This window comes from Mercenaria mercenaria, chromosome 1, assembly GCF_021730395.1.
Source record: "Mercenaria mercenaria strain notata chromosome 1, MADL_Memer_1, whole genome shotgun sequence".
NCBI classification, from domain to species: domain Eukaryota; kingdom Metazoa; phylum Mollusca; class Bivalvia; order Venerida; family Veneridae; genus Mercenaria; species Mercenaria mercenaria.
The window spans coordinates 72179854-72199881 of NC_069361.1; the positions used below are offsets into that span (position 1 = coordinate 72179854).

The 20028-nt window shown below is 34.6% G+C and overlaps 1 protein-coding gene across 1 annotated transcript; it reads right to left on the minus strand.

The window, feature by feature from the left end:
- Positions 1-553: 553 nt before the first annotated feature.
- On the minus strand, positions 554-2341 carry LOC128546411 (glucose dehydrogenase [FAD, quinone]-like). Its single transcript, XM_053516928.1, has one exon. It carries the CDS (start codon positions 2339-2341, stop codon positions 554-556), a length of 1788 nt encoding a protein of 595 aa, XP_053372903.1.
- Between the last annotated feature and the right edge of the window lie 17687 nt (positions 2342-20028).

Consider the following 20028-nt stretch of genomic DNA (forward strand, 5'->3'; position numbering starts at 1 on the left):
TTAAATTACAGCCGAAACTAATCGACAAGAAATTTACCTTGACACAGTTTCGAAACTATAAATATATTTAAATGCATTTTTGTTTTGCGTCTTCATAAAACCATTGTTATTTGGTGAAACCTGATAATTTTCTTTTGGTTTATATGCGACTTCATTTGAATTGGTAAAAAATGCATTAAATATAAGACATATTCATATCAATATGAAACTTGTTCGTGTTCAAACTTGTTCGGGGGAGCGGTGGTCTAGTGGTTAAGGTGTCTGCCACTCAACCTGGGAGTCACGACCATGACTTCTCATGATCATAACTTCTCATATGACACCAGTACTGGTTATTCCAGCAATAGGACCCGAGAGAGTTCATACAAGCTTTAAGCTTTCATCACAACCGGGCTAAAATAAATAAGTATCAATTAAATTAATAAAATAAACAAAACTTGTTCAAACAAAGCATTTAGTTATCATGGTCTTGTTATTAGACAAACAACTTATTTCTTCTGCCGCAACTGGAAATCGTAAATATGTACATGTTTCATGTAGTACTTGTGTCATGTTATTGTCTTTCTTTCTTAAGCATATCTGCAAATTTTTCGGCGACTGCCATAACTGGGGCGTTCGTGTTTGCTGACGTCACAGAAGGAAATACAGAGGCATCACAGACACGTAGATTCTTGATTCCTTGCACTCTGAGATCTAAATCTACAACTGCAGTTGGATCACCTGTCATCCCCATTTTACATGTACTTGTTGAGTGGTAGAAATTATGTGCAATGTGCCGTATCATGCATCTCCAGAAATCATCAGATCTAAATTTGTAATGAGAACAAAATGACGCTTGATTGATGCTTATGTCAGCACCAATGCTTTTCATTGCATCAGTTGATACCAGCTCCTCAAACAGTCGGATACCAGATAAAAGGTCATCCTCATCCTGTTTGTCAGTCAGATGATTCGTATCTAATAGTGGGCTGTCAAATGGATCGGTATTGCGCAACTGCACGGATCCGATTGCCTTTGGATGCAATAGAGAAACCAAACCAGTAAATGCAGGCGTGTTTTTGTAACGATAAATAAGCTCCTCTGCAACTGATTCATTGTAATTAGAAAAAAAGTTGTCACCAAAGGTAGTCGGTAGTGAAATAATCATAATATCTGGCCTCTGTTTTCCCATTTTAGTCTTGTCGATGTGAAGAAACGCTGCAGCTGTAGATAAAGAGCTTAAAGGTCCTGTTCCAAACAGTGTGTATTCTAGCAAAGACCATAATCCCAGTGCCTTTTCTTTGTCGAGATGGACGGACTGGTTTATTTTAGCAGAAATGGCAATAGTAATATGGTCATCAAACTTTTTGCCAACGGGTAAATCTTGTACAACAGGTATGCCTAAATCTTGGAGGTGTCTTTTCGGACCTATGCCTGATAACATCAATAACTGCGGTGAATTGAATGCACCTGCTGATACTATTATGTCTCTTTTCGCCTTTACAAATTGTTTACGTCCATGCTTGATGAAGAAAACACCTGTCGCGACCTTTTCCTCTGTCTTTATTTTTGTAACTAAACTGTTGACTGAAATGTCAAGATTTGTTCTTTTACCACGTTTACCAAGATACTCAAATCCTGTGCTACTTCGAACTCCAAACCGCGCAGTAGTTTGTACACGACTAAATCCTGTCTGGCTTTTACCATTATAATCAGATTCCATGTATCCCATTTCTTTTCCAGCATTTATAAAATGGTCAGCAAGAGGGATGTAGAATGCATTAGATACTGCAATTGGTCCACCACTTCCATGATACTCGGACATTTTCAGGTGTGGAATTTGAATATCCTCGGTTTTCTTGAAATAAGGAAGTAGGTCATCATAACCCCACCCTTTGCAGCCATACTTCTTTACCCATTCCTCAAAGTCAAACGGACTGCCTCTCGCATACATACATGCATTTATTGTACTTGATCCTCCGAGAATTTTCCCTTTATTCAGCAAAGATCTTTTTTCTTTCAATCCTAGAAATATTCCTTTTTCTGTTTCGCTTTTATAATTCCATGCAAAATTTGACTGTAAAAAGTTTAAAGCCATCCAGGGTATATGAATATTTTGGTCATAATCAAAGTGGTCCCCAGCTTCTAGAAGAAGAACACTTTTGTTAGCGTCCTCCGCTAATCTTGACGCGAGAATGGAACCAGCAGATCCGGCACCGACTATGACGTAATCGTATTCGTCACTAATTTTATCCGATACAATAGATTCACCGAGACTTGGTTTGTTCTTATATCTGAAGAATACCGCATATCCTACAGCGAAAACAACAACAACAAGGGCAGTCAGTCTTGTAAATTCCATTTTCTGTTATATGAATGTAAAACATAAATATCAACTTAAACCAATTACGAAGCAAAATACTTTAAGTCGATCATTCAACAGCCATGAAACTATCTTTAGACCTCAAAATAAAAGGTACGTCTGTTCACTGTTTTGCATAAATTATCACCAAAAAAGTAACGAATGTAAAATCACTATATAATCTGTTTGATATTATCTTATTGAAGTTAGCTAGCGCGGAACGCATGCTTATGTCATTACATTTCAATATTATGATAATGTAGGGTGTACTAATTGCGGACTGATCACATAGCGGTTGTAGATCTAAAACACACTTTTTCAGAAAATCACTTCTTTACATTTTTAAGTTCACTTTAACAAGTTACATAAGACCCAGAAATATTAAGAACATATTATGAAAATTATTGCTGAGTTCGATCCCCGGGCGGGGTGTATGTTCTCCGTGACGATTTAATAAAAGACATTGTGTCTGAAATCATTCGTCCTCCACCTCTGATAATTCATGTGGGAAAGTTGGCAGTTACTTGCGGAGAACAGGTTTGTACTGGTACAGAATCCAGGAACACTGGTTAGGTTAATTGCCCGCCGTTACATGACTGAAATACTGTTAAAAAACGGCGTTAAACCCAAAACAAACAAACGAAAAAAGATATTTGTCAAAAGGTTGTCAGGCGCGTAGCTGGAGTGATTTGATCATTACGCAGATCGATGCTGTAAGGTATTGATACTCGGCGTAAGCCGAGGTGGGATTGGGTGCAGCCCTCTCCCGCAAATGGGGTTTCGGAGGCTTCCCCCGAGTTTTTTGTTTTATTTTACTCGTTAACATAGAGCCTGTTAAACGCATTTTGAGACAAAAGTTTCCGTGATGACAATTTTAAACATTTTCTTTTTTTCTCAATCTTCTAATTTTAATGTGATTAGATGTGTGTATTAGACATGTATTAAATTTCTTCCCAGTAGGTTACTTTCGTTTAAAATATCAATAATAACTGATCACTGAGATGTTTACAACCGTTCAAACTCCACATACTACAAGTAGTACTACTTGCTGATAAAAATATGACAGTTCTTACGTTCTTTGACGATTATTATGTAATATATTGGAACACAATTTTTTTTACATTTCTGTGGAGTTTAACATTGTTTTCAAAGTTAATTCTTGTTTATTTGTTTTATAGCAAGCAGTGTATGTTATGAACTACGCAACATGCTGTCAAGCAATTAAACTAAGTTAAGTAACTCGATCGGAACGTCGAAAACTGTGCCCCAAAGTACGTATAACATATAATACAACTACGGTCAAAGTATACAATGAATTCCACAGACACTTGTTGACATAGAAATCTCACTCACAACTGTCAGTAGATCAACATGGTCTTATTGTACTTCTTGCCAAAGTTATTATCAAATCAGGAATAAATACATGTGACAAATGCCATTTGAGGTCGGAATACACAATAATGGAGTTAAAATTCAGCATTTTTAAAATACCCCATTTTCTATAAAATACCTATATAGGCTTGATAGAACATGGGGTATTTTAAAATTTGAATTTTGACCCCGTAATAGTGTAGCCCGACCTCAAATGGCATTTGTCACATGAACGTATGGCTGTTTTGATGATATCTTGGGCAAGGAGTACACTGGGGCCATGTTTAACTACTGTAGTACTGAAAGATGGAAGGGGTGGGTCTATGTTAACAAGTGTCTGTGATGAAATCTGATTAGAAAATTTCAGAAATCATAGTCAATTACATGTTCGTAGGCAGAGTTTAAACTGTGAACAAGAAAGTTAATCACCGGTCTTTCTTTGGAGCAAACTCGTCAAATACTTGTCCGAGATCAATTATATCCATCAAAACCAAGCCAGACATACGTTCAGTTGTCATTGTGGCTCGTAAATATATCTTGATGCGGTGCCTTGTTCGAATTTTGTCGCCATGTTTAGGCCAATATATATACGTTGTATGTACACTGATGAGCCGATAGGCGAAACTAGTTTGTATTTTTATTGTTAAATACTGTTGGAAAGGCATGTAAAGTCATTTTATTTATTTGATATATATATCTTTTTTTTTAGAAAACCCTTGTATACCAATACATACCACTTGCAGGATAGATGAAACAATGGTTTTGTAGTGTTAAGGGACATTCTAAGTAGTCCAGACCTTTAAGAAAACAGTGTGGGCTCTGATCAGACAGCACAATAGGACAGGTTTATCAGGGCCCATATTGGTCGCAAAATCCCAAAGGTACCTATTTTCATGTTAATGCTTAAAACTGGCAAATGAATATAGTACATGTACATGTACAGAAATAATTATTTAGTATTTTAATGAATGCCTAAGTCTAATGAATATAACCATAACCAACACATGGCTATCATATACATGTAAATATATAAAATATGTTGGTGGATAAGACATTTTCTTTGATAAAGGTCTAACTGGCAGAAAAAGTAGAAGCAAGTGACCTTGTTTTGCTTTTTGTATAAAATTCCCTGCAGAATGTTTAATATCAATACATACATTGTTTGTTAAATTCTAAATTTTTAAACCACCTGTTACATTTCTATGTTTAATGAATCTACATGGCAAGTGCCTGGTATTTAAACTTAGGAAGTGTTCAGGGGTACAATGCTACAAACAATAAAACTTCAATGTTTCATTGAAATATTATAAGGATTTTTAAGATACTTAGATTTTAGTTTTAAGTTTCAGACTTTACACAAAGAGTCTACGATAAAGTCAGAGTAAAATGCAATCAACACATGTTTTACTGAAGTGAAATAAGTATCATTCCGCAATTTGTCAGACAGGTTAAAATTATGAATAGGTGCATATGTCTTGTCATGCTGTAATTTTTTTTTCAATTGATTTTTTTTTCTGCCTATTTTCAAATCTAATTCATTCAAAGGTTCGATACGCTAGTTAATCGTTTAACAACAGTTTCTTTTATAGAGTTAATTGGCATGGAACATTGTCCCTCAATCATTTAGGTTTCAGAAGAAAATGTTAACAATCGGATAAACTCTGGTATCTGTAAATCTTAATAGACCCAAGGTGTAGGTGAATAATGATTAAGGCTTGTGTGATATTTCATTTTCAACAAGATCTCAGCTAAATTTAACCTTAGATCTCGAGAAAAAGGAGGTCCGTACCCCAAGGCAACCCCTAACAATCATGTCCAGAGGTATGGACCTGTACTTCTAGAATCAGATTCTAGAGGTACAAGTTAAGGATAGGTTTAACACCTCCAGACCACACTGCAATCTGAATCACTGCACTTGCTGTTCCCTTTATTTCAAACAATCCAAGAAATAGCTTCAACGTAGGATTTAACTACTTTCACATAAAATAACAGAATCACAGACACACGTTTGAACAACAGTAAATCAGGAAAAAGTTAATTGTTATCATTTTTACCTCTCCCCCTGTTCCTACGGGGCTGTCGTATAAAACATTGAAATGCTATGAAATAAAATAAAGTTAACTGTGAGGACTACAGTACAGTGCACCTTAAAAATGTACATATAGGTAAAATCAATTAGTCTGGTTGTATTACGACTGAAATTGATTGCATATCACTTCTTTTATTAGGCTTTTGTAGCTTGAAATTTTAAAACAATCTTGATTATGCTGTAATAAATCAATTCCTACATCCCAACTCCGAAATTGTTTTTGAGTTACATCTACTTTTTAATGCCCAAAGTCTGACGAAGCACAATTGAAGCTGAAATATTTTTCATTGATTTTATAGTTCGGTTTTAATGATCTTTACACTCGAAGTTAATTTTTATATTTATAAGTAATTTTTATATTTTACTTTTGTCTCATGCTACCATAGAGATTCGGTAAAAGACCCTATTGAGCGCTGTCGAATGAAACGTGAGTCAATGGTTTTGTACAAGTGCAACTGTCGAATGAAGCGTTCTCTGTATATGCCTCGGCAACCTTCGAAATAAGAAATAAAAACGTGCGTCCTGTATTTGTACAGCTGCAGCTGCTGAGTGCTGTGTGAAACGAGCGGCCTTTGTTTGCTTGCAGCTGCCGAAGGAAACGTGTGCCCTCTGGTTTGTGTAACTTCACATTTAGCTGTAGGAAAAAACGTTTGCCCTCTGGCTGGTTGGTATAGCTGCACCTGCATCTGTCGAAAGAAACATGCATCATCTGGTTTATGCAACTACACCTGCAGCTGTCGAAAGAAGCGTATGTCCTCTAGTTGTTGCAGCTACACTGCAGCTTTAGAAAAACACATGCTTCCTCTAGTTTGTGCTAAAGCTGCTTTAGGAACAGGCGTCCTTTGTATTTGCTGCGGAGCTGTCGAAAGATACGAGCGTCCTTTTGTTCCTGAGTTTCTCCTCAATCCACGAGTCACCCATCCCCGAAGAAAGATTACACATAATAGTTACTTTCCCAGTCCTCGTTCAGTTTACTGTGTTTCTTTTACCCTCCCCCCCCCCGCGACACCGCGGACACCGCCTCCGTTCTCATATAAGTTTTACACGCTTCTTTCTTATTAGCTCACCTGTCACGTAGTGACAAGGTAAGCTTTTGTGATCGCTCTTCATCCATCCAACAATTTCTTGTGAACATGATAGAGACCACATTTTGATATTTTAATCAAACAAGCACACAGCTTGTGTTGGTATAATATCTTAGTTTCTTTCGAAAACTGGCCAGATCCCGTCATGGGTTCTAGAGTTATGGCCCCTTAAATGGCCAAATTTTGCTATTTTGGCTTTTTAGAGACTTCATTTATGGCGTGATTTGATATAAAATGGCAAAATAAATTAACAACAATAGATCTTGGATTAGATGATAAATCGTGGGTTACTGAGTTACGGCACCTGATTGACCCACCAAAGAGCTAATATTTGTTAATTTATTCCTTGTGAACACGATAGAAGTGACATTTTATATTTGCTTTTAACCACACTTACAACATACAATTTAAGTCACAATAATATCTCGGTTCCTGTCGAAAACCGGCTAGAGTCCATCATGGGTTCTAGAGTTACTGAAACGTTTCTATTTTTGCCCTTTCAGCCATATTAACGTTTCATTTATGCCTTGATTTGATACAAACTTGCATAAAATGTTTGTCTTGGCCAGGTTCAAAACTTGGTTATGTGGGGTCAAAAACTAGGTCACCAGGTCAAATCAAAGGAAAGGCTTGTTAACACCCTAGGATAACATTTATGACAATATCTTCTTGAAACATGGTCAGAATGTTTATCTTGATTATTCCTATGCCAGGTTCAAAACTGGGTCATGTATGGGTCATTCAAATTAAAGGAAAAACTTGTTAACACTGTAGAGGCCAAATTTCTCACCCTATCTGCATGAAACTTGGTTAGAATGTTGATCTTGATGATTCCTAGGCCAAGTTGTAAACTGGGTCATGTGGGGTCAATAGAAAAGTCAAGCGCTCAAATCAAAGGAAAAGCTTGTTAACACTCTAGAGGCCATATTTTTACCTATCTTCACGAAACTTGGTAAAAATGTGTTCTTGATGATTCCTAAGTCAAGTTCTAAAGTAGATCATGCGGGATGAAAAACTAGGCTACCACTCAAATCAAAGGAAATGCTTGTTACAACTGTAGAGGCCATATTTATGACCCTATCTTCATGAAACTTGGTCAGAATGTTTATCTTGATTATTTCAAGGCCAAGTTAAACAAGTGAGTGATATAGGGTCATCACGACTTGTTTCTTGTTTTTCTTGTGTTCCACCATATTGATTTTAGTATTCATCCTTCCCATCCCTGTTCTGATTGCATCCGAACCCACCTATTTTGTGTAAATGTTTCTTCTTCTTTCACAGTCTTGTGTTTCCAAGAAGTAGCACCCCTCCTTCTCTGCCCCGCTCACATATAATTTTAATATTGTAAAAATGCTGGTTGATATTGATCTAAAAGGGAATAGGATGGGTGTCTATGCCTATGTGCTGTCCTTCAACTTTTAACATTTAGAGAAAAGCTTTATTTTCTGCTGACAACTTTATTTTGGAAACACGCCGTTAAGTGGATGAGCTGTCAACGAATCGATGCAGTTCGCTTTTATATTTTTTTAAGATTATTGGTTTAAAAGAGATTCACACTAACGTCTTATTGTGCTGAAGCCCAAACTGGTTTGCAAATACAATAGAGAATAAAAGTGTGCTATGTGACGGCTTGGGAGTTTGTAATGGTTTCAGATGTAAGTAATTGTTTCGCTTGAATATCATGCTTATTGTTAGTAAGACTCACTTGTCATCTGTATATGTTGTCTCACAAATAACTTCATATATTGTCTCTTACCCAAACACTTCTATAAAGCTTAATTTGAATTTGTTTTTAACAAAGTTTTTTTTACGAGTTGACATATGAATTAATACTGGCAAGTAAATACATCATGCATAATATGATGTGGAAGCATAGTATGAAACCAAGTAAAATAATTAGTCGGTTTGAATCTGTGTTTATAATTAGAGATAACGAAATGTGGAAACGTGATACATCTCTCACGCCCACTAGTACCGGATACTGGATCAGTCGGGCACTGTTATACATAATAGAGGGCCTCCGTGGCCGAGTGCTTAAGATCGCTGACTTCGAATAACTTTCCCTTTACCAAACTTTTGATATAGAAATCTTACAAGGAAACCATTCAGCTGGCTAATGGATGATTGGTGTGTCCACAAAGTGCACGTCCATACTGAAACAATGCCCAAAGGTGTACCTGCGTCTTCCTGCACCACAAAAAGCTGGAAAGTCACCTTATCACATAAGTGGTGCCGATGTGACTCTAAACCAAAAATTGTTGTACATGCGGACTCTATCGAGAAAATATAACAACACTTCGGGTCTAAAACATCATTCAAAAACTATAATAGTAACTGTCTAAAGGAATAACCTAAATAAAGTTACAGAGGCTAGTATTGCGTGCAGCTACCTTGAAAACGCGAAAGTTTGCAGTTTTTATTGGTATTTAGCGGCAAAGCTTCTCCCAGATATACGCATGTGTGTATAATTACTTCATTTAGATGTAACAGTTACATACTTGTTAAATAAATCTCATAAGGTTTTGATAAATAAATAACAGTAGCAGTAGTTAATTTTGATTGACAGGTGAAAACGACGACATATGTTCAAGTAGCTATCGGAAAGTCGGTCTGGTTTTGAATTTCTTGCCCGAAGGGAATATACAACATTTGAAAAACAAATCTATTTAGACAGAGCTTGATAAAACAATAAAACTGGTTAAAAAGAAATATAATAGAAAAACAAAGAAAATCAGATTAGAAGCAAACTGTATGGCGATCGTAATGTTCTGTAGTAGGATCATGGTGTTTTGTGCAATGTCAACACATAATGTTCTGTGCTGTGTCGAGACATGATGTTCTGTGCTGTTTCTAGATTTGATACTCTGTGCTGTATCCGGAAATAAAATGTTGTGCTGTCCAGAGATGATGTTTCGTGCAATGTCTAGACAGATTGCTCTGTGTTGTGTCCAGACATGATGTTCTATGATATGTGCATACATCATGTTCTCTGTGCTATGTCCAGATGTTATGTTCTGTGTTATCACCAGACATGCTGTTCTTTGCTGTGTCCAGACATTTTGTTTTGGCATCAGTGTTATCCGCTGTTTCAAAGTCTGACGAAATTGAGGACCTTCGTTCCTATGTATCTTGTCATGGACGAGATAGTCTCAATTGGCGACCATCTGATTGGGAAAACAAAGAATTATTTCCAATGTTTTACCTGATGTGCATGACATGATGCATATCTTTAATCAATAGGATGCTTGAAATTAGAAGCATTTTTTCATGAGTGAAGACTACATATGTAACCACGAGTGAAATTATATAACCTTTACAGGTAAATCAAGTATAGTTTCGTTTTTTTTTTCAGTTGAAGATTCTTTTCAATATAATGAACAAAATTTTACCCACCGTACAAGCGCAATCCAACATTAAAACTTCACAGCGGGGTCTCCTTAACCGGGTGGTTAAGGTCGTTGACTTCATATCACTTACTCCTGACTTACGTGGGTTCGAGCCTCGCCTGGAACGTAGAATTCGTCATTTAAGGAAGCCCTGCAGCTGGCTTACGAAAGGTCGATGTTTCTTCCCAGATACGCGTCGGTGATAACAAGAAATGCTCGGCGGGGCACCTGGGGTCTTCCTTCACCAGGAAAAGCTGAAAAGCCACCATACGACCTAATTGTGACAGTTAACGTTAAACCAAAAAACAAAGAGTTCACAATCTAAGTGTGTGAAATTCGTTCATGGTCATAGCTATTATTCAAATGGAAACATTTTATCTCTGTTAGAGATCTTCTATAAAGATGTAATCTTGCCGAGTTTTGAAACATGTCCAGTTCAAGAAAATGTTATCTTGTAAGTTGTTCGTAGCACATGACCATTATGTCATAAATATGTTTTGTTTATCTATTTATGTTCATACATCATTCCGGAGAAGACATAATCAGACAATTATCTGCCTTAAACATATTCAAACGGTATTTAGGAAAAATACAATTATAAAAAAATCAAAAGTATTTGAAAATATTTACCTTTTTGTTGATGAATCGTCATATATTACGTGAAATGAATGTAATATCCTAAAAGAAAACAGGTGCGACTGTCCGTAGATAGATAGATTTATTTCGGCAAAGGATAACATTTACATAATTAACAAACACAATATAGAATAAAACAATTAACATCATTAAATACTATATTATGCTAAAGAAAACCATGGCATGCTCCCAATACCAAGGATAACACAAAGCAAGCTCTTATTTCCATTGTGGTCCTTAGCATTAGTGGCATGTCATAAAGAGGTAATTATTAAAACATATTATTTAAATGAAAAATTACATCTTTATCACAAATTGAAATTATCACAGTCAGACTATCACAAATTTTATCACACTGTTACTAATAGTATAAAAATACCTGATCATATATCTTTGATAATCCATCAAACGAAACGAAACTGTTAAAACGTTTCTGATAAATGTGTAAAAGAAAGAGCATGTCATGGCAAAATAAATGACTATATAAGATGAAAAAATGAAAAAAAATCCTGAGCCGAAACTTATACATTAAACAATAAAAATGCATTAAAACACATTTGACAATCACTGAATATTTTGTATTAAATGACTTTTTATAGCTACCTTAAATGAGCAAAAGTAGCAGTAAAGTTATAATTTCCGACTTTTGTTAAGCATTAAAACACGTTAAAAAGAAAACATTTGACAATCATTGAATGCTTTGCATTAAATGACTTTTGATAGCTACCTTAAATGAGCAGAAGCAGAAGTAAAATTATAATTTTGTTAAGGTTTAACAGTTGCAAACTGCACGTCAATATAATTGTCTGAAATCCTTAATGATTCAAATACTAGTAGTCCGCTAGAAACAAACAAATACCATACATTTAATATTCTACAGGGGACTGAGTAATTTTGAAAATTTCAAAAATCTTGAGTAGTATTAACGAAACTCTGACCCTAAGGGTCTAATTTCATTATAAATGTTGGTGTAAAATCCATTGTTTGCTGCATTGAATTTGAATGCATTTGAATTATTTACAGTAATTGTGTTTGCATACAAGTTATTAACTTGGCAAACCAATTTTTGGACAAAGTTTTAAATAGGAATACTCCGATGAAGACTGGTTTTAAACCATTAAGTTTAACTAAGATTACAGTGACATATTCAAAACTGTGTTTAGGCTTTACTTGATTATAACATAATCAAGAACTTGTAATAAAACCCTGTTACAGTGTTGAAAACTGTAAGACTCGTTTCAATTTAATGAGCGATTTTTATTTCTGCAATTCTTTGTTTGTTTGTTTTGGTTTTAACGCCGTTTTTCAACAGTATTTCAGTCATGTAACGGCGGGCAGTTAACCTAACCAGTGTTCCTGGATCCTGTACCAGTACAAACCTGTTCTCCGCAAGTAACTGCCAACTTCCCCACATGAATCAGAGGTGGAGGACTAATGATTTCAGACACAATGTCGTTTATCAAATAGTAACGTAACTTGTAATTTATTCAAATGATTGCTTTCTGTCCTTGAAGAATTTAGTGAAGACACAATAATAAATTTTAGTGACTTCATTAATATTTCACTCCATACTATCATTTCTGATATTGAATATCTTTTTGATCGTCTGTTTGATTAATTACTTCTGTGTTTGTACTTTTTCGAAAAATTCAAAACCATGTTATGAAAATTGATAACAACACCAGCATTTTCTCAGACAACCCTTTAAATTTTATAGACGTCAAAACTTAAAATGAACTTGTTCTTATGCAGAGGAAAAAGAATCCTTCAAGCATCAGTAGAAAAAAGAATGTTTCAGTGCTCAATTAACCCTTAGCCTGCTGGCGGCAAGTGATTCGAATCTGCCATTGCGACCAGAACAGACTAAGATCAGCCTGCACATCCGTGCAGTCTGATCATGGTCTGCACTGTTCGCCATTCAGTCAGTATCTTTTTATAGTTAATGGTAATGTCCAAATTGAAAGATGGACAAGTTCATTATAGAAATTTAGCAGGGTAAGGGTAATTTGGCCGGTCTCTAAACTTCAGCATACAACTGTTTGTATCCGAGCAGAAATTTGAAATATACCAAAGCTGCATTCTGAGAATGGTGAGGCTATAGGGTAACTGCATGTGTATGGAAACAATGTCCGTCGTAATTTCCACCCGTTATCACAAATATACCGGCATATCTTAATAAAATGTTAATATATCGGTATACTAGAATACATAAGAAAAGACAACAATGTTAGAAGAGTGAATGTAACGGCTGTGCCAGAAAAAAATGAACTGAAATTTTTATTAATAATCTTGACTGCAACAGAATTATGGTCATCGTATACGTTTCTTAACTAATACTTTGTCTGATACGTATAACTTAATGTAGGGGAAATGACACAATATTTTTGAATGTCTTTGTTACTACAGGCGGGTTGCCTGGAGACTTTTGTCAAAAGTTTTATGTTTGCTAATAACATGGATAAGCAGAACAACGCGCAGAAATGTCAGACAGATAAATGAGTCTTTATAAGTTCATTCACTAGTTAAATAAAGTAATTTCGTGTTCAATTTTCTTGAAGCTCATAGACAGATTAAAAGAAATGTACTATCAAAAGTCTTGTAGCGGTGGTGCTCGCAATTTCGATTTTAAAGTGCAATGTCCTTTCTTTTAATTTCACAGAGGTTAGTAAACTAAACTAACTTTAAAAAAAATGAGAAAAAGAAAGTAAATAAATAAAACTAAAATTTATTTATTTTATTTTATTGGGTTTAAAGTCGCACCGACACAATTATAGGTCATATGGCGACTTTCCAGCATTGATTGTGGAGGAAGAATCCAGGTGCCCCTCCGTGCATTATTTCATCGCGAGCGGACACCTGGGTAAAACCAACGACCTTTCGTAAGCCAGCTGGATGGCTTCCTCACATGAAGAATTCAACGCCCCGAGTGCGGCTCGAACCCACATCGATGAGGGAAAACTAAAAAGGAAATAAAATAAAGAGGACAACGTATTTGTGTATTCGAGTATATTGTTAGTCAAGTTTGTCTGGTGTGATACGTGGAAGCATACATATCAATATTTAAAGCTAAAATTGTCAGTAACTATATTATCTGCTCTAAGTATAGTTATATAGTTGTGCGTATTTATCAAAATTGATAAAATTGCAACGAAGGAAGGAGTCCGTCGAGTTTACATTCCTATGCTGAGAATAAAATTAAAGATAAAGTCCAGACTGAAAATTGAAAACAATACAAAAAAAAAAATCAACTTTTTACGACTTCTTCTCATATATTGCTTGACAGATATTCAAAAACGCGTGTTTGGTTTGCGAAAATAAAAAACTCTCCGAAAAATAAAAAGTGAACGTCCCACTTGGAATCAGTGTAATTATATTGTCTTGTCCTTTTAAATCATGGACTACTTTCAATATATCTCTATGATAGAGGCTCACTTAAGACAGGGGGTGTTGTACATTTCATTACTTCTCGTGAACAAATTCAATCAAAATATGTTGTTCTTTTACTTGATGCATTTTGTGCATCCAAAGGATCTTTCTGTAGATTTTATTGCATGTAAGCTATTTTAAATGATCTTTCTGTAGATTTTATTGCATGTAAGCTATTTTAAGGGATCTTTCTGTAGATTTTATTGCATGTAAGCTATTTTAAATGATCTTTCTGTAGATATTGCATATAAGCTATTTTAAATGATCTTTCTGTAGATATTGCATATAAGCTATTTTAAAGGATCTATCTATAGATGCTATTGCATATAAGCTATTTAAATGAAGAATTGTTTCCTTACAAACTTTTGTAAATCAGTTCCATGACACCAAATTTGGACCTCCACAGGGGCCAGTGTTTTGACATAGGTTTTAATATGGTACACTTTATATGAAACAGTTTCTTATGTTCCACTGCCAATATTGTCCTTGGCGGGTTGATCTAAGTATTGGACCGCTATAGGGGTTCATGGCTTTACAAAGAGTACCATTTTTAGATTTTTAAAAGTCATTAAATTTAAAGTGCAAGATAAATTGAATTGTTTTAATGATAAGGAGATTAAATACGCATGTTAGGCACTGAGGAACAAAGTTTAGTTAATTAAAATGATATAAATATACAGATGTTTCCTAATTAAGCCATTATACTAAAAACGCTGCTTTATTTTGATTTTATGTCAGAATATCTGAATGAAACGCGATGCTTCTGATAGAAATGTAACTTGGATTACCTGGTTGAAAATCAATGTGATAATATTCTTTGATGATAGAGAAGAGAAATGTTTGTACAATCCTTTTTTGATGGAACATTGTGCTTGTCATATAGAACTATCACATAGTTAATGACCGAAATTTTCTCCGAACAAGAAGTGTCATGATACTTAAAGATAAAAAGAAAGTCATGGTTTTCATATCAAGTGAAAACATATGAAACATCTTAATGAATATAAACAGGAATTCTCAAAATTGCTGTAAATGTTTAAAAAGTATTCAAAATAAGCAATCTAAATAAATAGTTATCGACTAATGAAATCACATTTTAGATCAACTGTCCACTTTTATTGAATGACGATTTTGAAGAATTTCTTTCCAGGTATTAAACTTATTTTAGACAAATTTGATACGCTTGAAAACATTTTTCCAAACACAGCTTGCAAGCAAAAGATATGTCGCAAATTAATTCCCTCCAAAGAATACATTTTCTGTATACAAGATTCTTTCAGACAGTACGGAAAGTAAGTTGTTCAACCATAGCTGTCAGTAAATATTGCAAAACTTTTCAAGCCGATCATTTATTCCAAATACATGAACAAAATAACAAACAAATCTAATGTAAAATCGCTATCAATCATAGTTCTTTTTCAAATGAAATATTTTATCTGAATAAATAATCCCCTCTCATGACGTAATCTTGCAAAGTTGTGATATATGTCCTCTTCAAAAAATAGTGTTATCTTGTAATATGTTTTTCATGTAGCCGTTCTGTTGTCAATAGCTGGCACTTATCTGCTGGGTTCCATAGATCATTCCATTGATGATATATCCAGACAATTATCAGTCTGACAAATATCCAAAAGTATAAAGGAAAGAAGCACCATAAGACTTAAATATATTTTCTAACCTAAGAAAAAGTAATGCTTCACTTTCCATAGTCAAAACAATATTGCATTACTTCAGTTTAGAGAGAATCTGATTCTGATGTCAAATTTTTATTTTCGCTCTTTTTTTGTTTTCAAATGTAACGATCAATGTACGAAACATATTTGTCATAATATAATTATTCAGATCAAGCATTGTAAAATGATTATCATATCGCAAAAAAATTGAAGTAAACTTAATCTAACTGTGCAGATCTTTGAAGCAAAAATGGTTGGAACTGAAGTGTGCTGTGCGACCGTGAGAGTAGTTTTAGTGAACTGCGAGTGAAAGAAGATAGTAATTCGACAAAATAATTTCTTTGTTTTAAAAATATGAACGTTCTACATGTCAGCTAGTTATTGTTTAACAGAGCTCTGTGTAACAGTTATAGCTTTCATGTCTTGTTTACTACTAAACGCCTTTGTTAGTTTCAGATTCACTCGAAGCAAGTGGCCAAAGACCACTGTTAATTTTGCTTTTGTACGTAATATTCCACATAGACACTGTGCAATATTGCAAAGTTCCTTGCATTACACCCACACGCACACCCCCTCCCCCCGTCCAAAAGAAAAGAAAGAAAAAGAAAAACTGCACCAATCAGCCACATTAAACATCGGGTTGGCCGGCTCTGTTTTCCAAATCACATAACGAAGGGTCTCTTATCGGCCGTAAACAGGCAAAACTGGCCCATGAACATTTCAGGTCATACATATTCTGACAAACTGTACATGTAACAACTAGTCCATATCTCCTCTATTAAATTATGCTGTTTGTTTGCAAGTTTTTCATTCAAAACTTTATCAATGTTTATAATCAAACAGAGGAACTATTTTCCGCGTAACCGTTTCCTTATTTTAGTCAACCAAGGGCAAGTAAATGTGGTTTTGTGCCTATTTATTTTGCGTAAATCAAGGTTCAATGATTCACTTAAACGCAGTTTGACATAATAATTTATCAGTTATATTTGACCGGTAATATCGTCAAGTTTATTATACATTAAAACCTTATCATACACAGTGTTAATTATTTGTTTGTCATAAAATAACCTTAATAAAGTTGCAATAACTCGTTTCATATTGCTGCCAATCTCTAACTGACATCTGCTTACGTAGATCCGTCTTATCAAAGCGGAACTATTGTGACCATATTACTTTTATTAGCTGTTCTAAGAGCCCCCGTGTACTTGATATTAACCAGAAATGTACGATTGTCATTAGACAAACAAGTTGACTGGAGTAAGGGTGATCGACGATAATAGAATTACTTCGTATAATAATATTTAGCTACTTTATAAAAATAAAGCAATAACATTATCGGTCATTTGTAAGGTGTAACAGTGCAAAGCTTTTAACTGACTCCACGCATGGTTTTGAGGTTATTTCAAGAATTTTAAAAATATCACATTTCCGAGAAAACACCGTGAATCTCTAGATTTTAATAAAATATTCGCCATGTGAATTGCGAACAGCAACATGTTAAAACAAAATGTGCTCTGGAAGAGACTGAATTCGGGACTAGTGTATATAGCCAATTTGATTGGTTTCTTGTGGTAATTCAAAATATGGAAAAAAAGACTGCAAACAAAGTATAAAATAAGAAATCTTATAAAAACTAAGGGGAAGGGGGATTTATTTTGCTATAATGATGAAATCTAACTTTTCATTTTACCGGTAACCAGCTGTTCATTTTATGCAGGATATTTCAAGAAAATGGGGAAACCAATCTTGTATTACAAATATAACATTCGATAATTTTATATACATTCGTATTGTTTTCTTTCCGGAAGGGAAAGTATCTATGGTGCTAGCTTTCTTAGGAAAGATGAGAAAGTTTTAAACAACGATTCATACAACTGATAATATCTTTTTTTATGTATTATACATAAGATATTTTTATGTAAAACTGATCCAGAATCTATATTTATATGAGGTCAAACTTACGAACTGATAGTCTTATTAACCTTTTACAATGCACGTACTCGTGCTTCGTTAAAACGGCTTCACATTCGGCTGCATGACATCAAATTTTGATATGCCGCTCCAAATCACACAACACGGTTTCAGTATGCATAAGACGGCGCCAAACTTTAATGAATCCTTTCATTTTATACTGCACGAACTCATGTTGCGCTAAACGTCTTCACATTGGACTGCATGGTATCAAGTTTTTATACACCGCTCTTAATTACACAAACAGTTTCAATGTGCATTAGACGGCGTCAAGTTGTAATAAACCATTTCATTTTACACTGCATGTACTTATGTTGTGTTAAACGGCTTCACATTGAGCTGCATGGTATCATGTTTTGTTGGATGATTGCATGCATTACGGTGAATCGCAACAAGTTTTTCAATGCATCGTTCCATGTTTAAATGGATGGAATTAAGTTTTGTATTAAATGGTTTCAAAATACAATGCGTTGACTGCAAATATATTGGACAGGGTAGTGTTTTAGACTAGACGACGTTGAAATGCACTGCACTTACTGACTTGTTTATGAATGGATTGTATATTTACTAATTTTGGCGGTTACCGCCGCCCATAGAGATTTTAAAAAGGTCCTTTTTCATGTTGACTTAAAGTGTAAGTAGCTGCCCCAGATGTAAGATTTTTCAGTACTTGATAGCTGTGGACCTAGACATTTCAGAAATATTTCATGGAATATTTTCAAAATGAATCTCGTGAAATAAATGTTGATTCTATGGAAGCGTGAAAGGCCATCAGACGTTAATACGTTTTATTACGCTACAGTCTCTGTGGAAAGGATATACAGATTTCCTAAAATGCATTTTTATAGCTATTTTGTCTCAAACATCTGTTTCAGTTGAAAAAAAGTATCATTTTTAGAAAAAAAACAATGATTTTCCTAATATACAGATTTCCAAAAAATGCAGTTTTTATAGCTATTCTGTTTTCCTACAAACGTGAATCTTGAAAAAGCATCTGATTCAGTTTTAGAAAAAAGACGATTTTCTTAATATTCTTAGGACGGTCGACACATTTTTATACAATCTTGCCAGGCATACGTATGCTTTGACCAGTGATGCTTGAACTGCGCGATAAGCAGCCATGAACTTAGGGAGTTTGAGTGTCTCACGAACGTCATTTTAAGCAGATTCATTCTAATTATTTGGTTATTCTTAGAATCTGAGCCAAATAAAAAAAGATAATAATATTCTAAAAAGGAATTAACGACATCTTTTTAGAAGGATACAAGTTATAACCTATGAAATAAACATGTTTCAAGTTCATACTTAGGAGAGAACTTAGTATGAAACGTACTCTAACTTTTGTAAAACGGGGCCTTGTGTATAGATATAACATAAATATTTAACATACAGAAATGTTACTCCTGTATTTTAAATAATTTAGATAAAATGTATTTTGATAATATTCTTTCAAAAGGGCGTACGTATGTGTTAAATCACTCCATATTTTTTTATTATAAGCACCTTGAGCACATAATGTTTACCCATCCATAGCCTCCGGTCATGGCATTAATCCATGGTGTAAGAACTCCTTGGCCAATCACTCTATTATAATATCTAAAAACAACAACAACACAACTGAATGTAACTTTTATGACAAAATGAATTGTTTAAAAGAATTAATATTCTCTCGTATAACATAATCTTCCTATGTTTCTATATATAGACCTCCATTACCTCTTCAAAAATGTGTTATCATCCATTAATGTGCTAGTATTACACGACCACCCTATTAACCCGTTAACACACAACATGTTTTTTTTCCAAACAATACGGTCTTTTAAATGACTGTGCAGAAGCCAAAACATGGTTGGAAACTAAGAGTGAGAACTGAAGTTCACTGCATGACGATGAGAGAAGGTTATGTCGTGGCACCAGATAACAATTGACAAAGATGTTTCTTTGTTTTAAAATAATTGCTTTTTATCTTCAAATGTTTTGGCACAGAAATCGAATTCATTGTCATCTCCATTAACAATTTTCTCTGTAGCTTAAATGTGAATGAAAATCC

Coding starts and splice junctions, on each gene's coding strand:
- LOC128546411 (XM_053516928.1), bottom strand. CDS start 2,341: ATGGAATTTACAAGACTGACTGCCCTTGTTGTTGTTGTTTTCGCTGTA.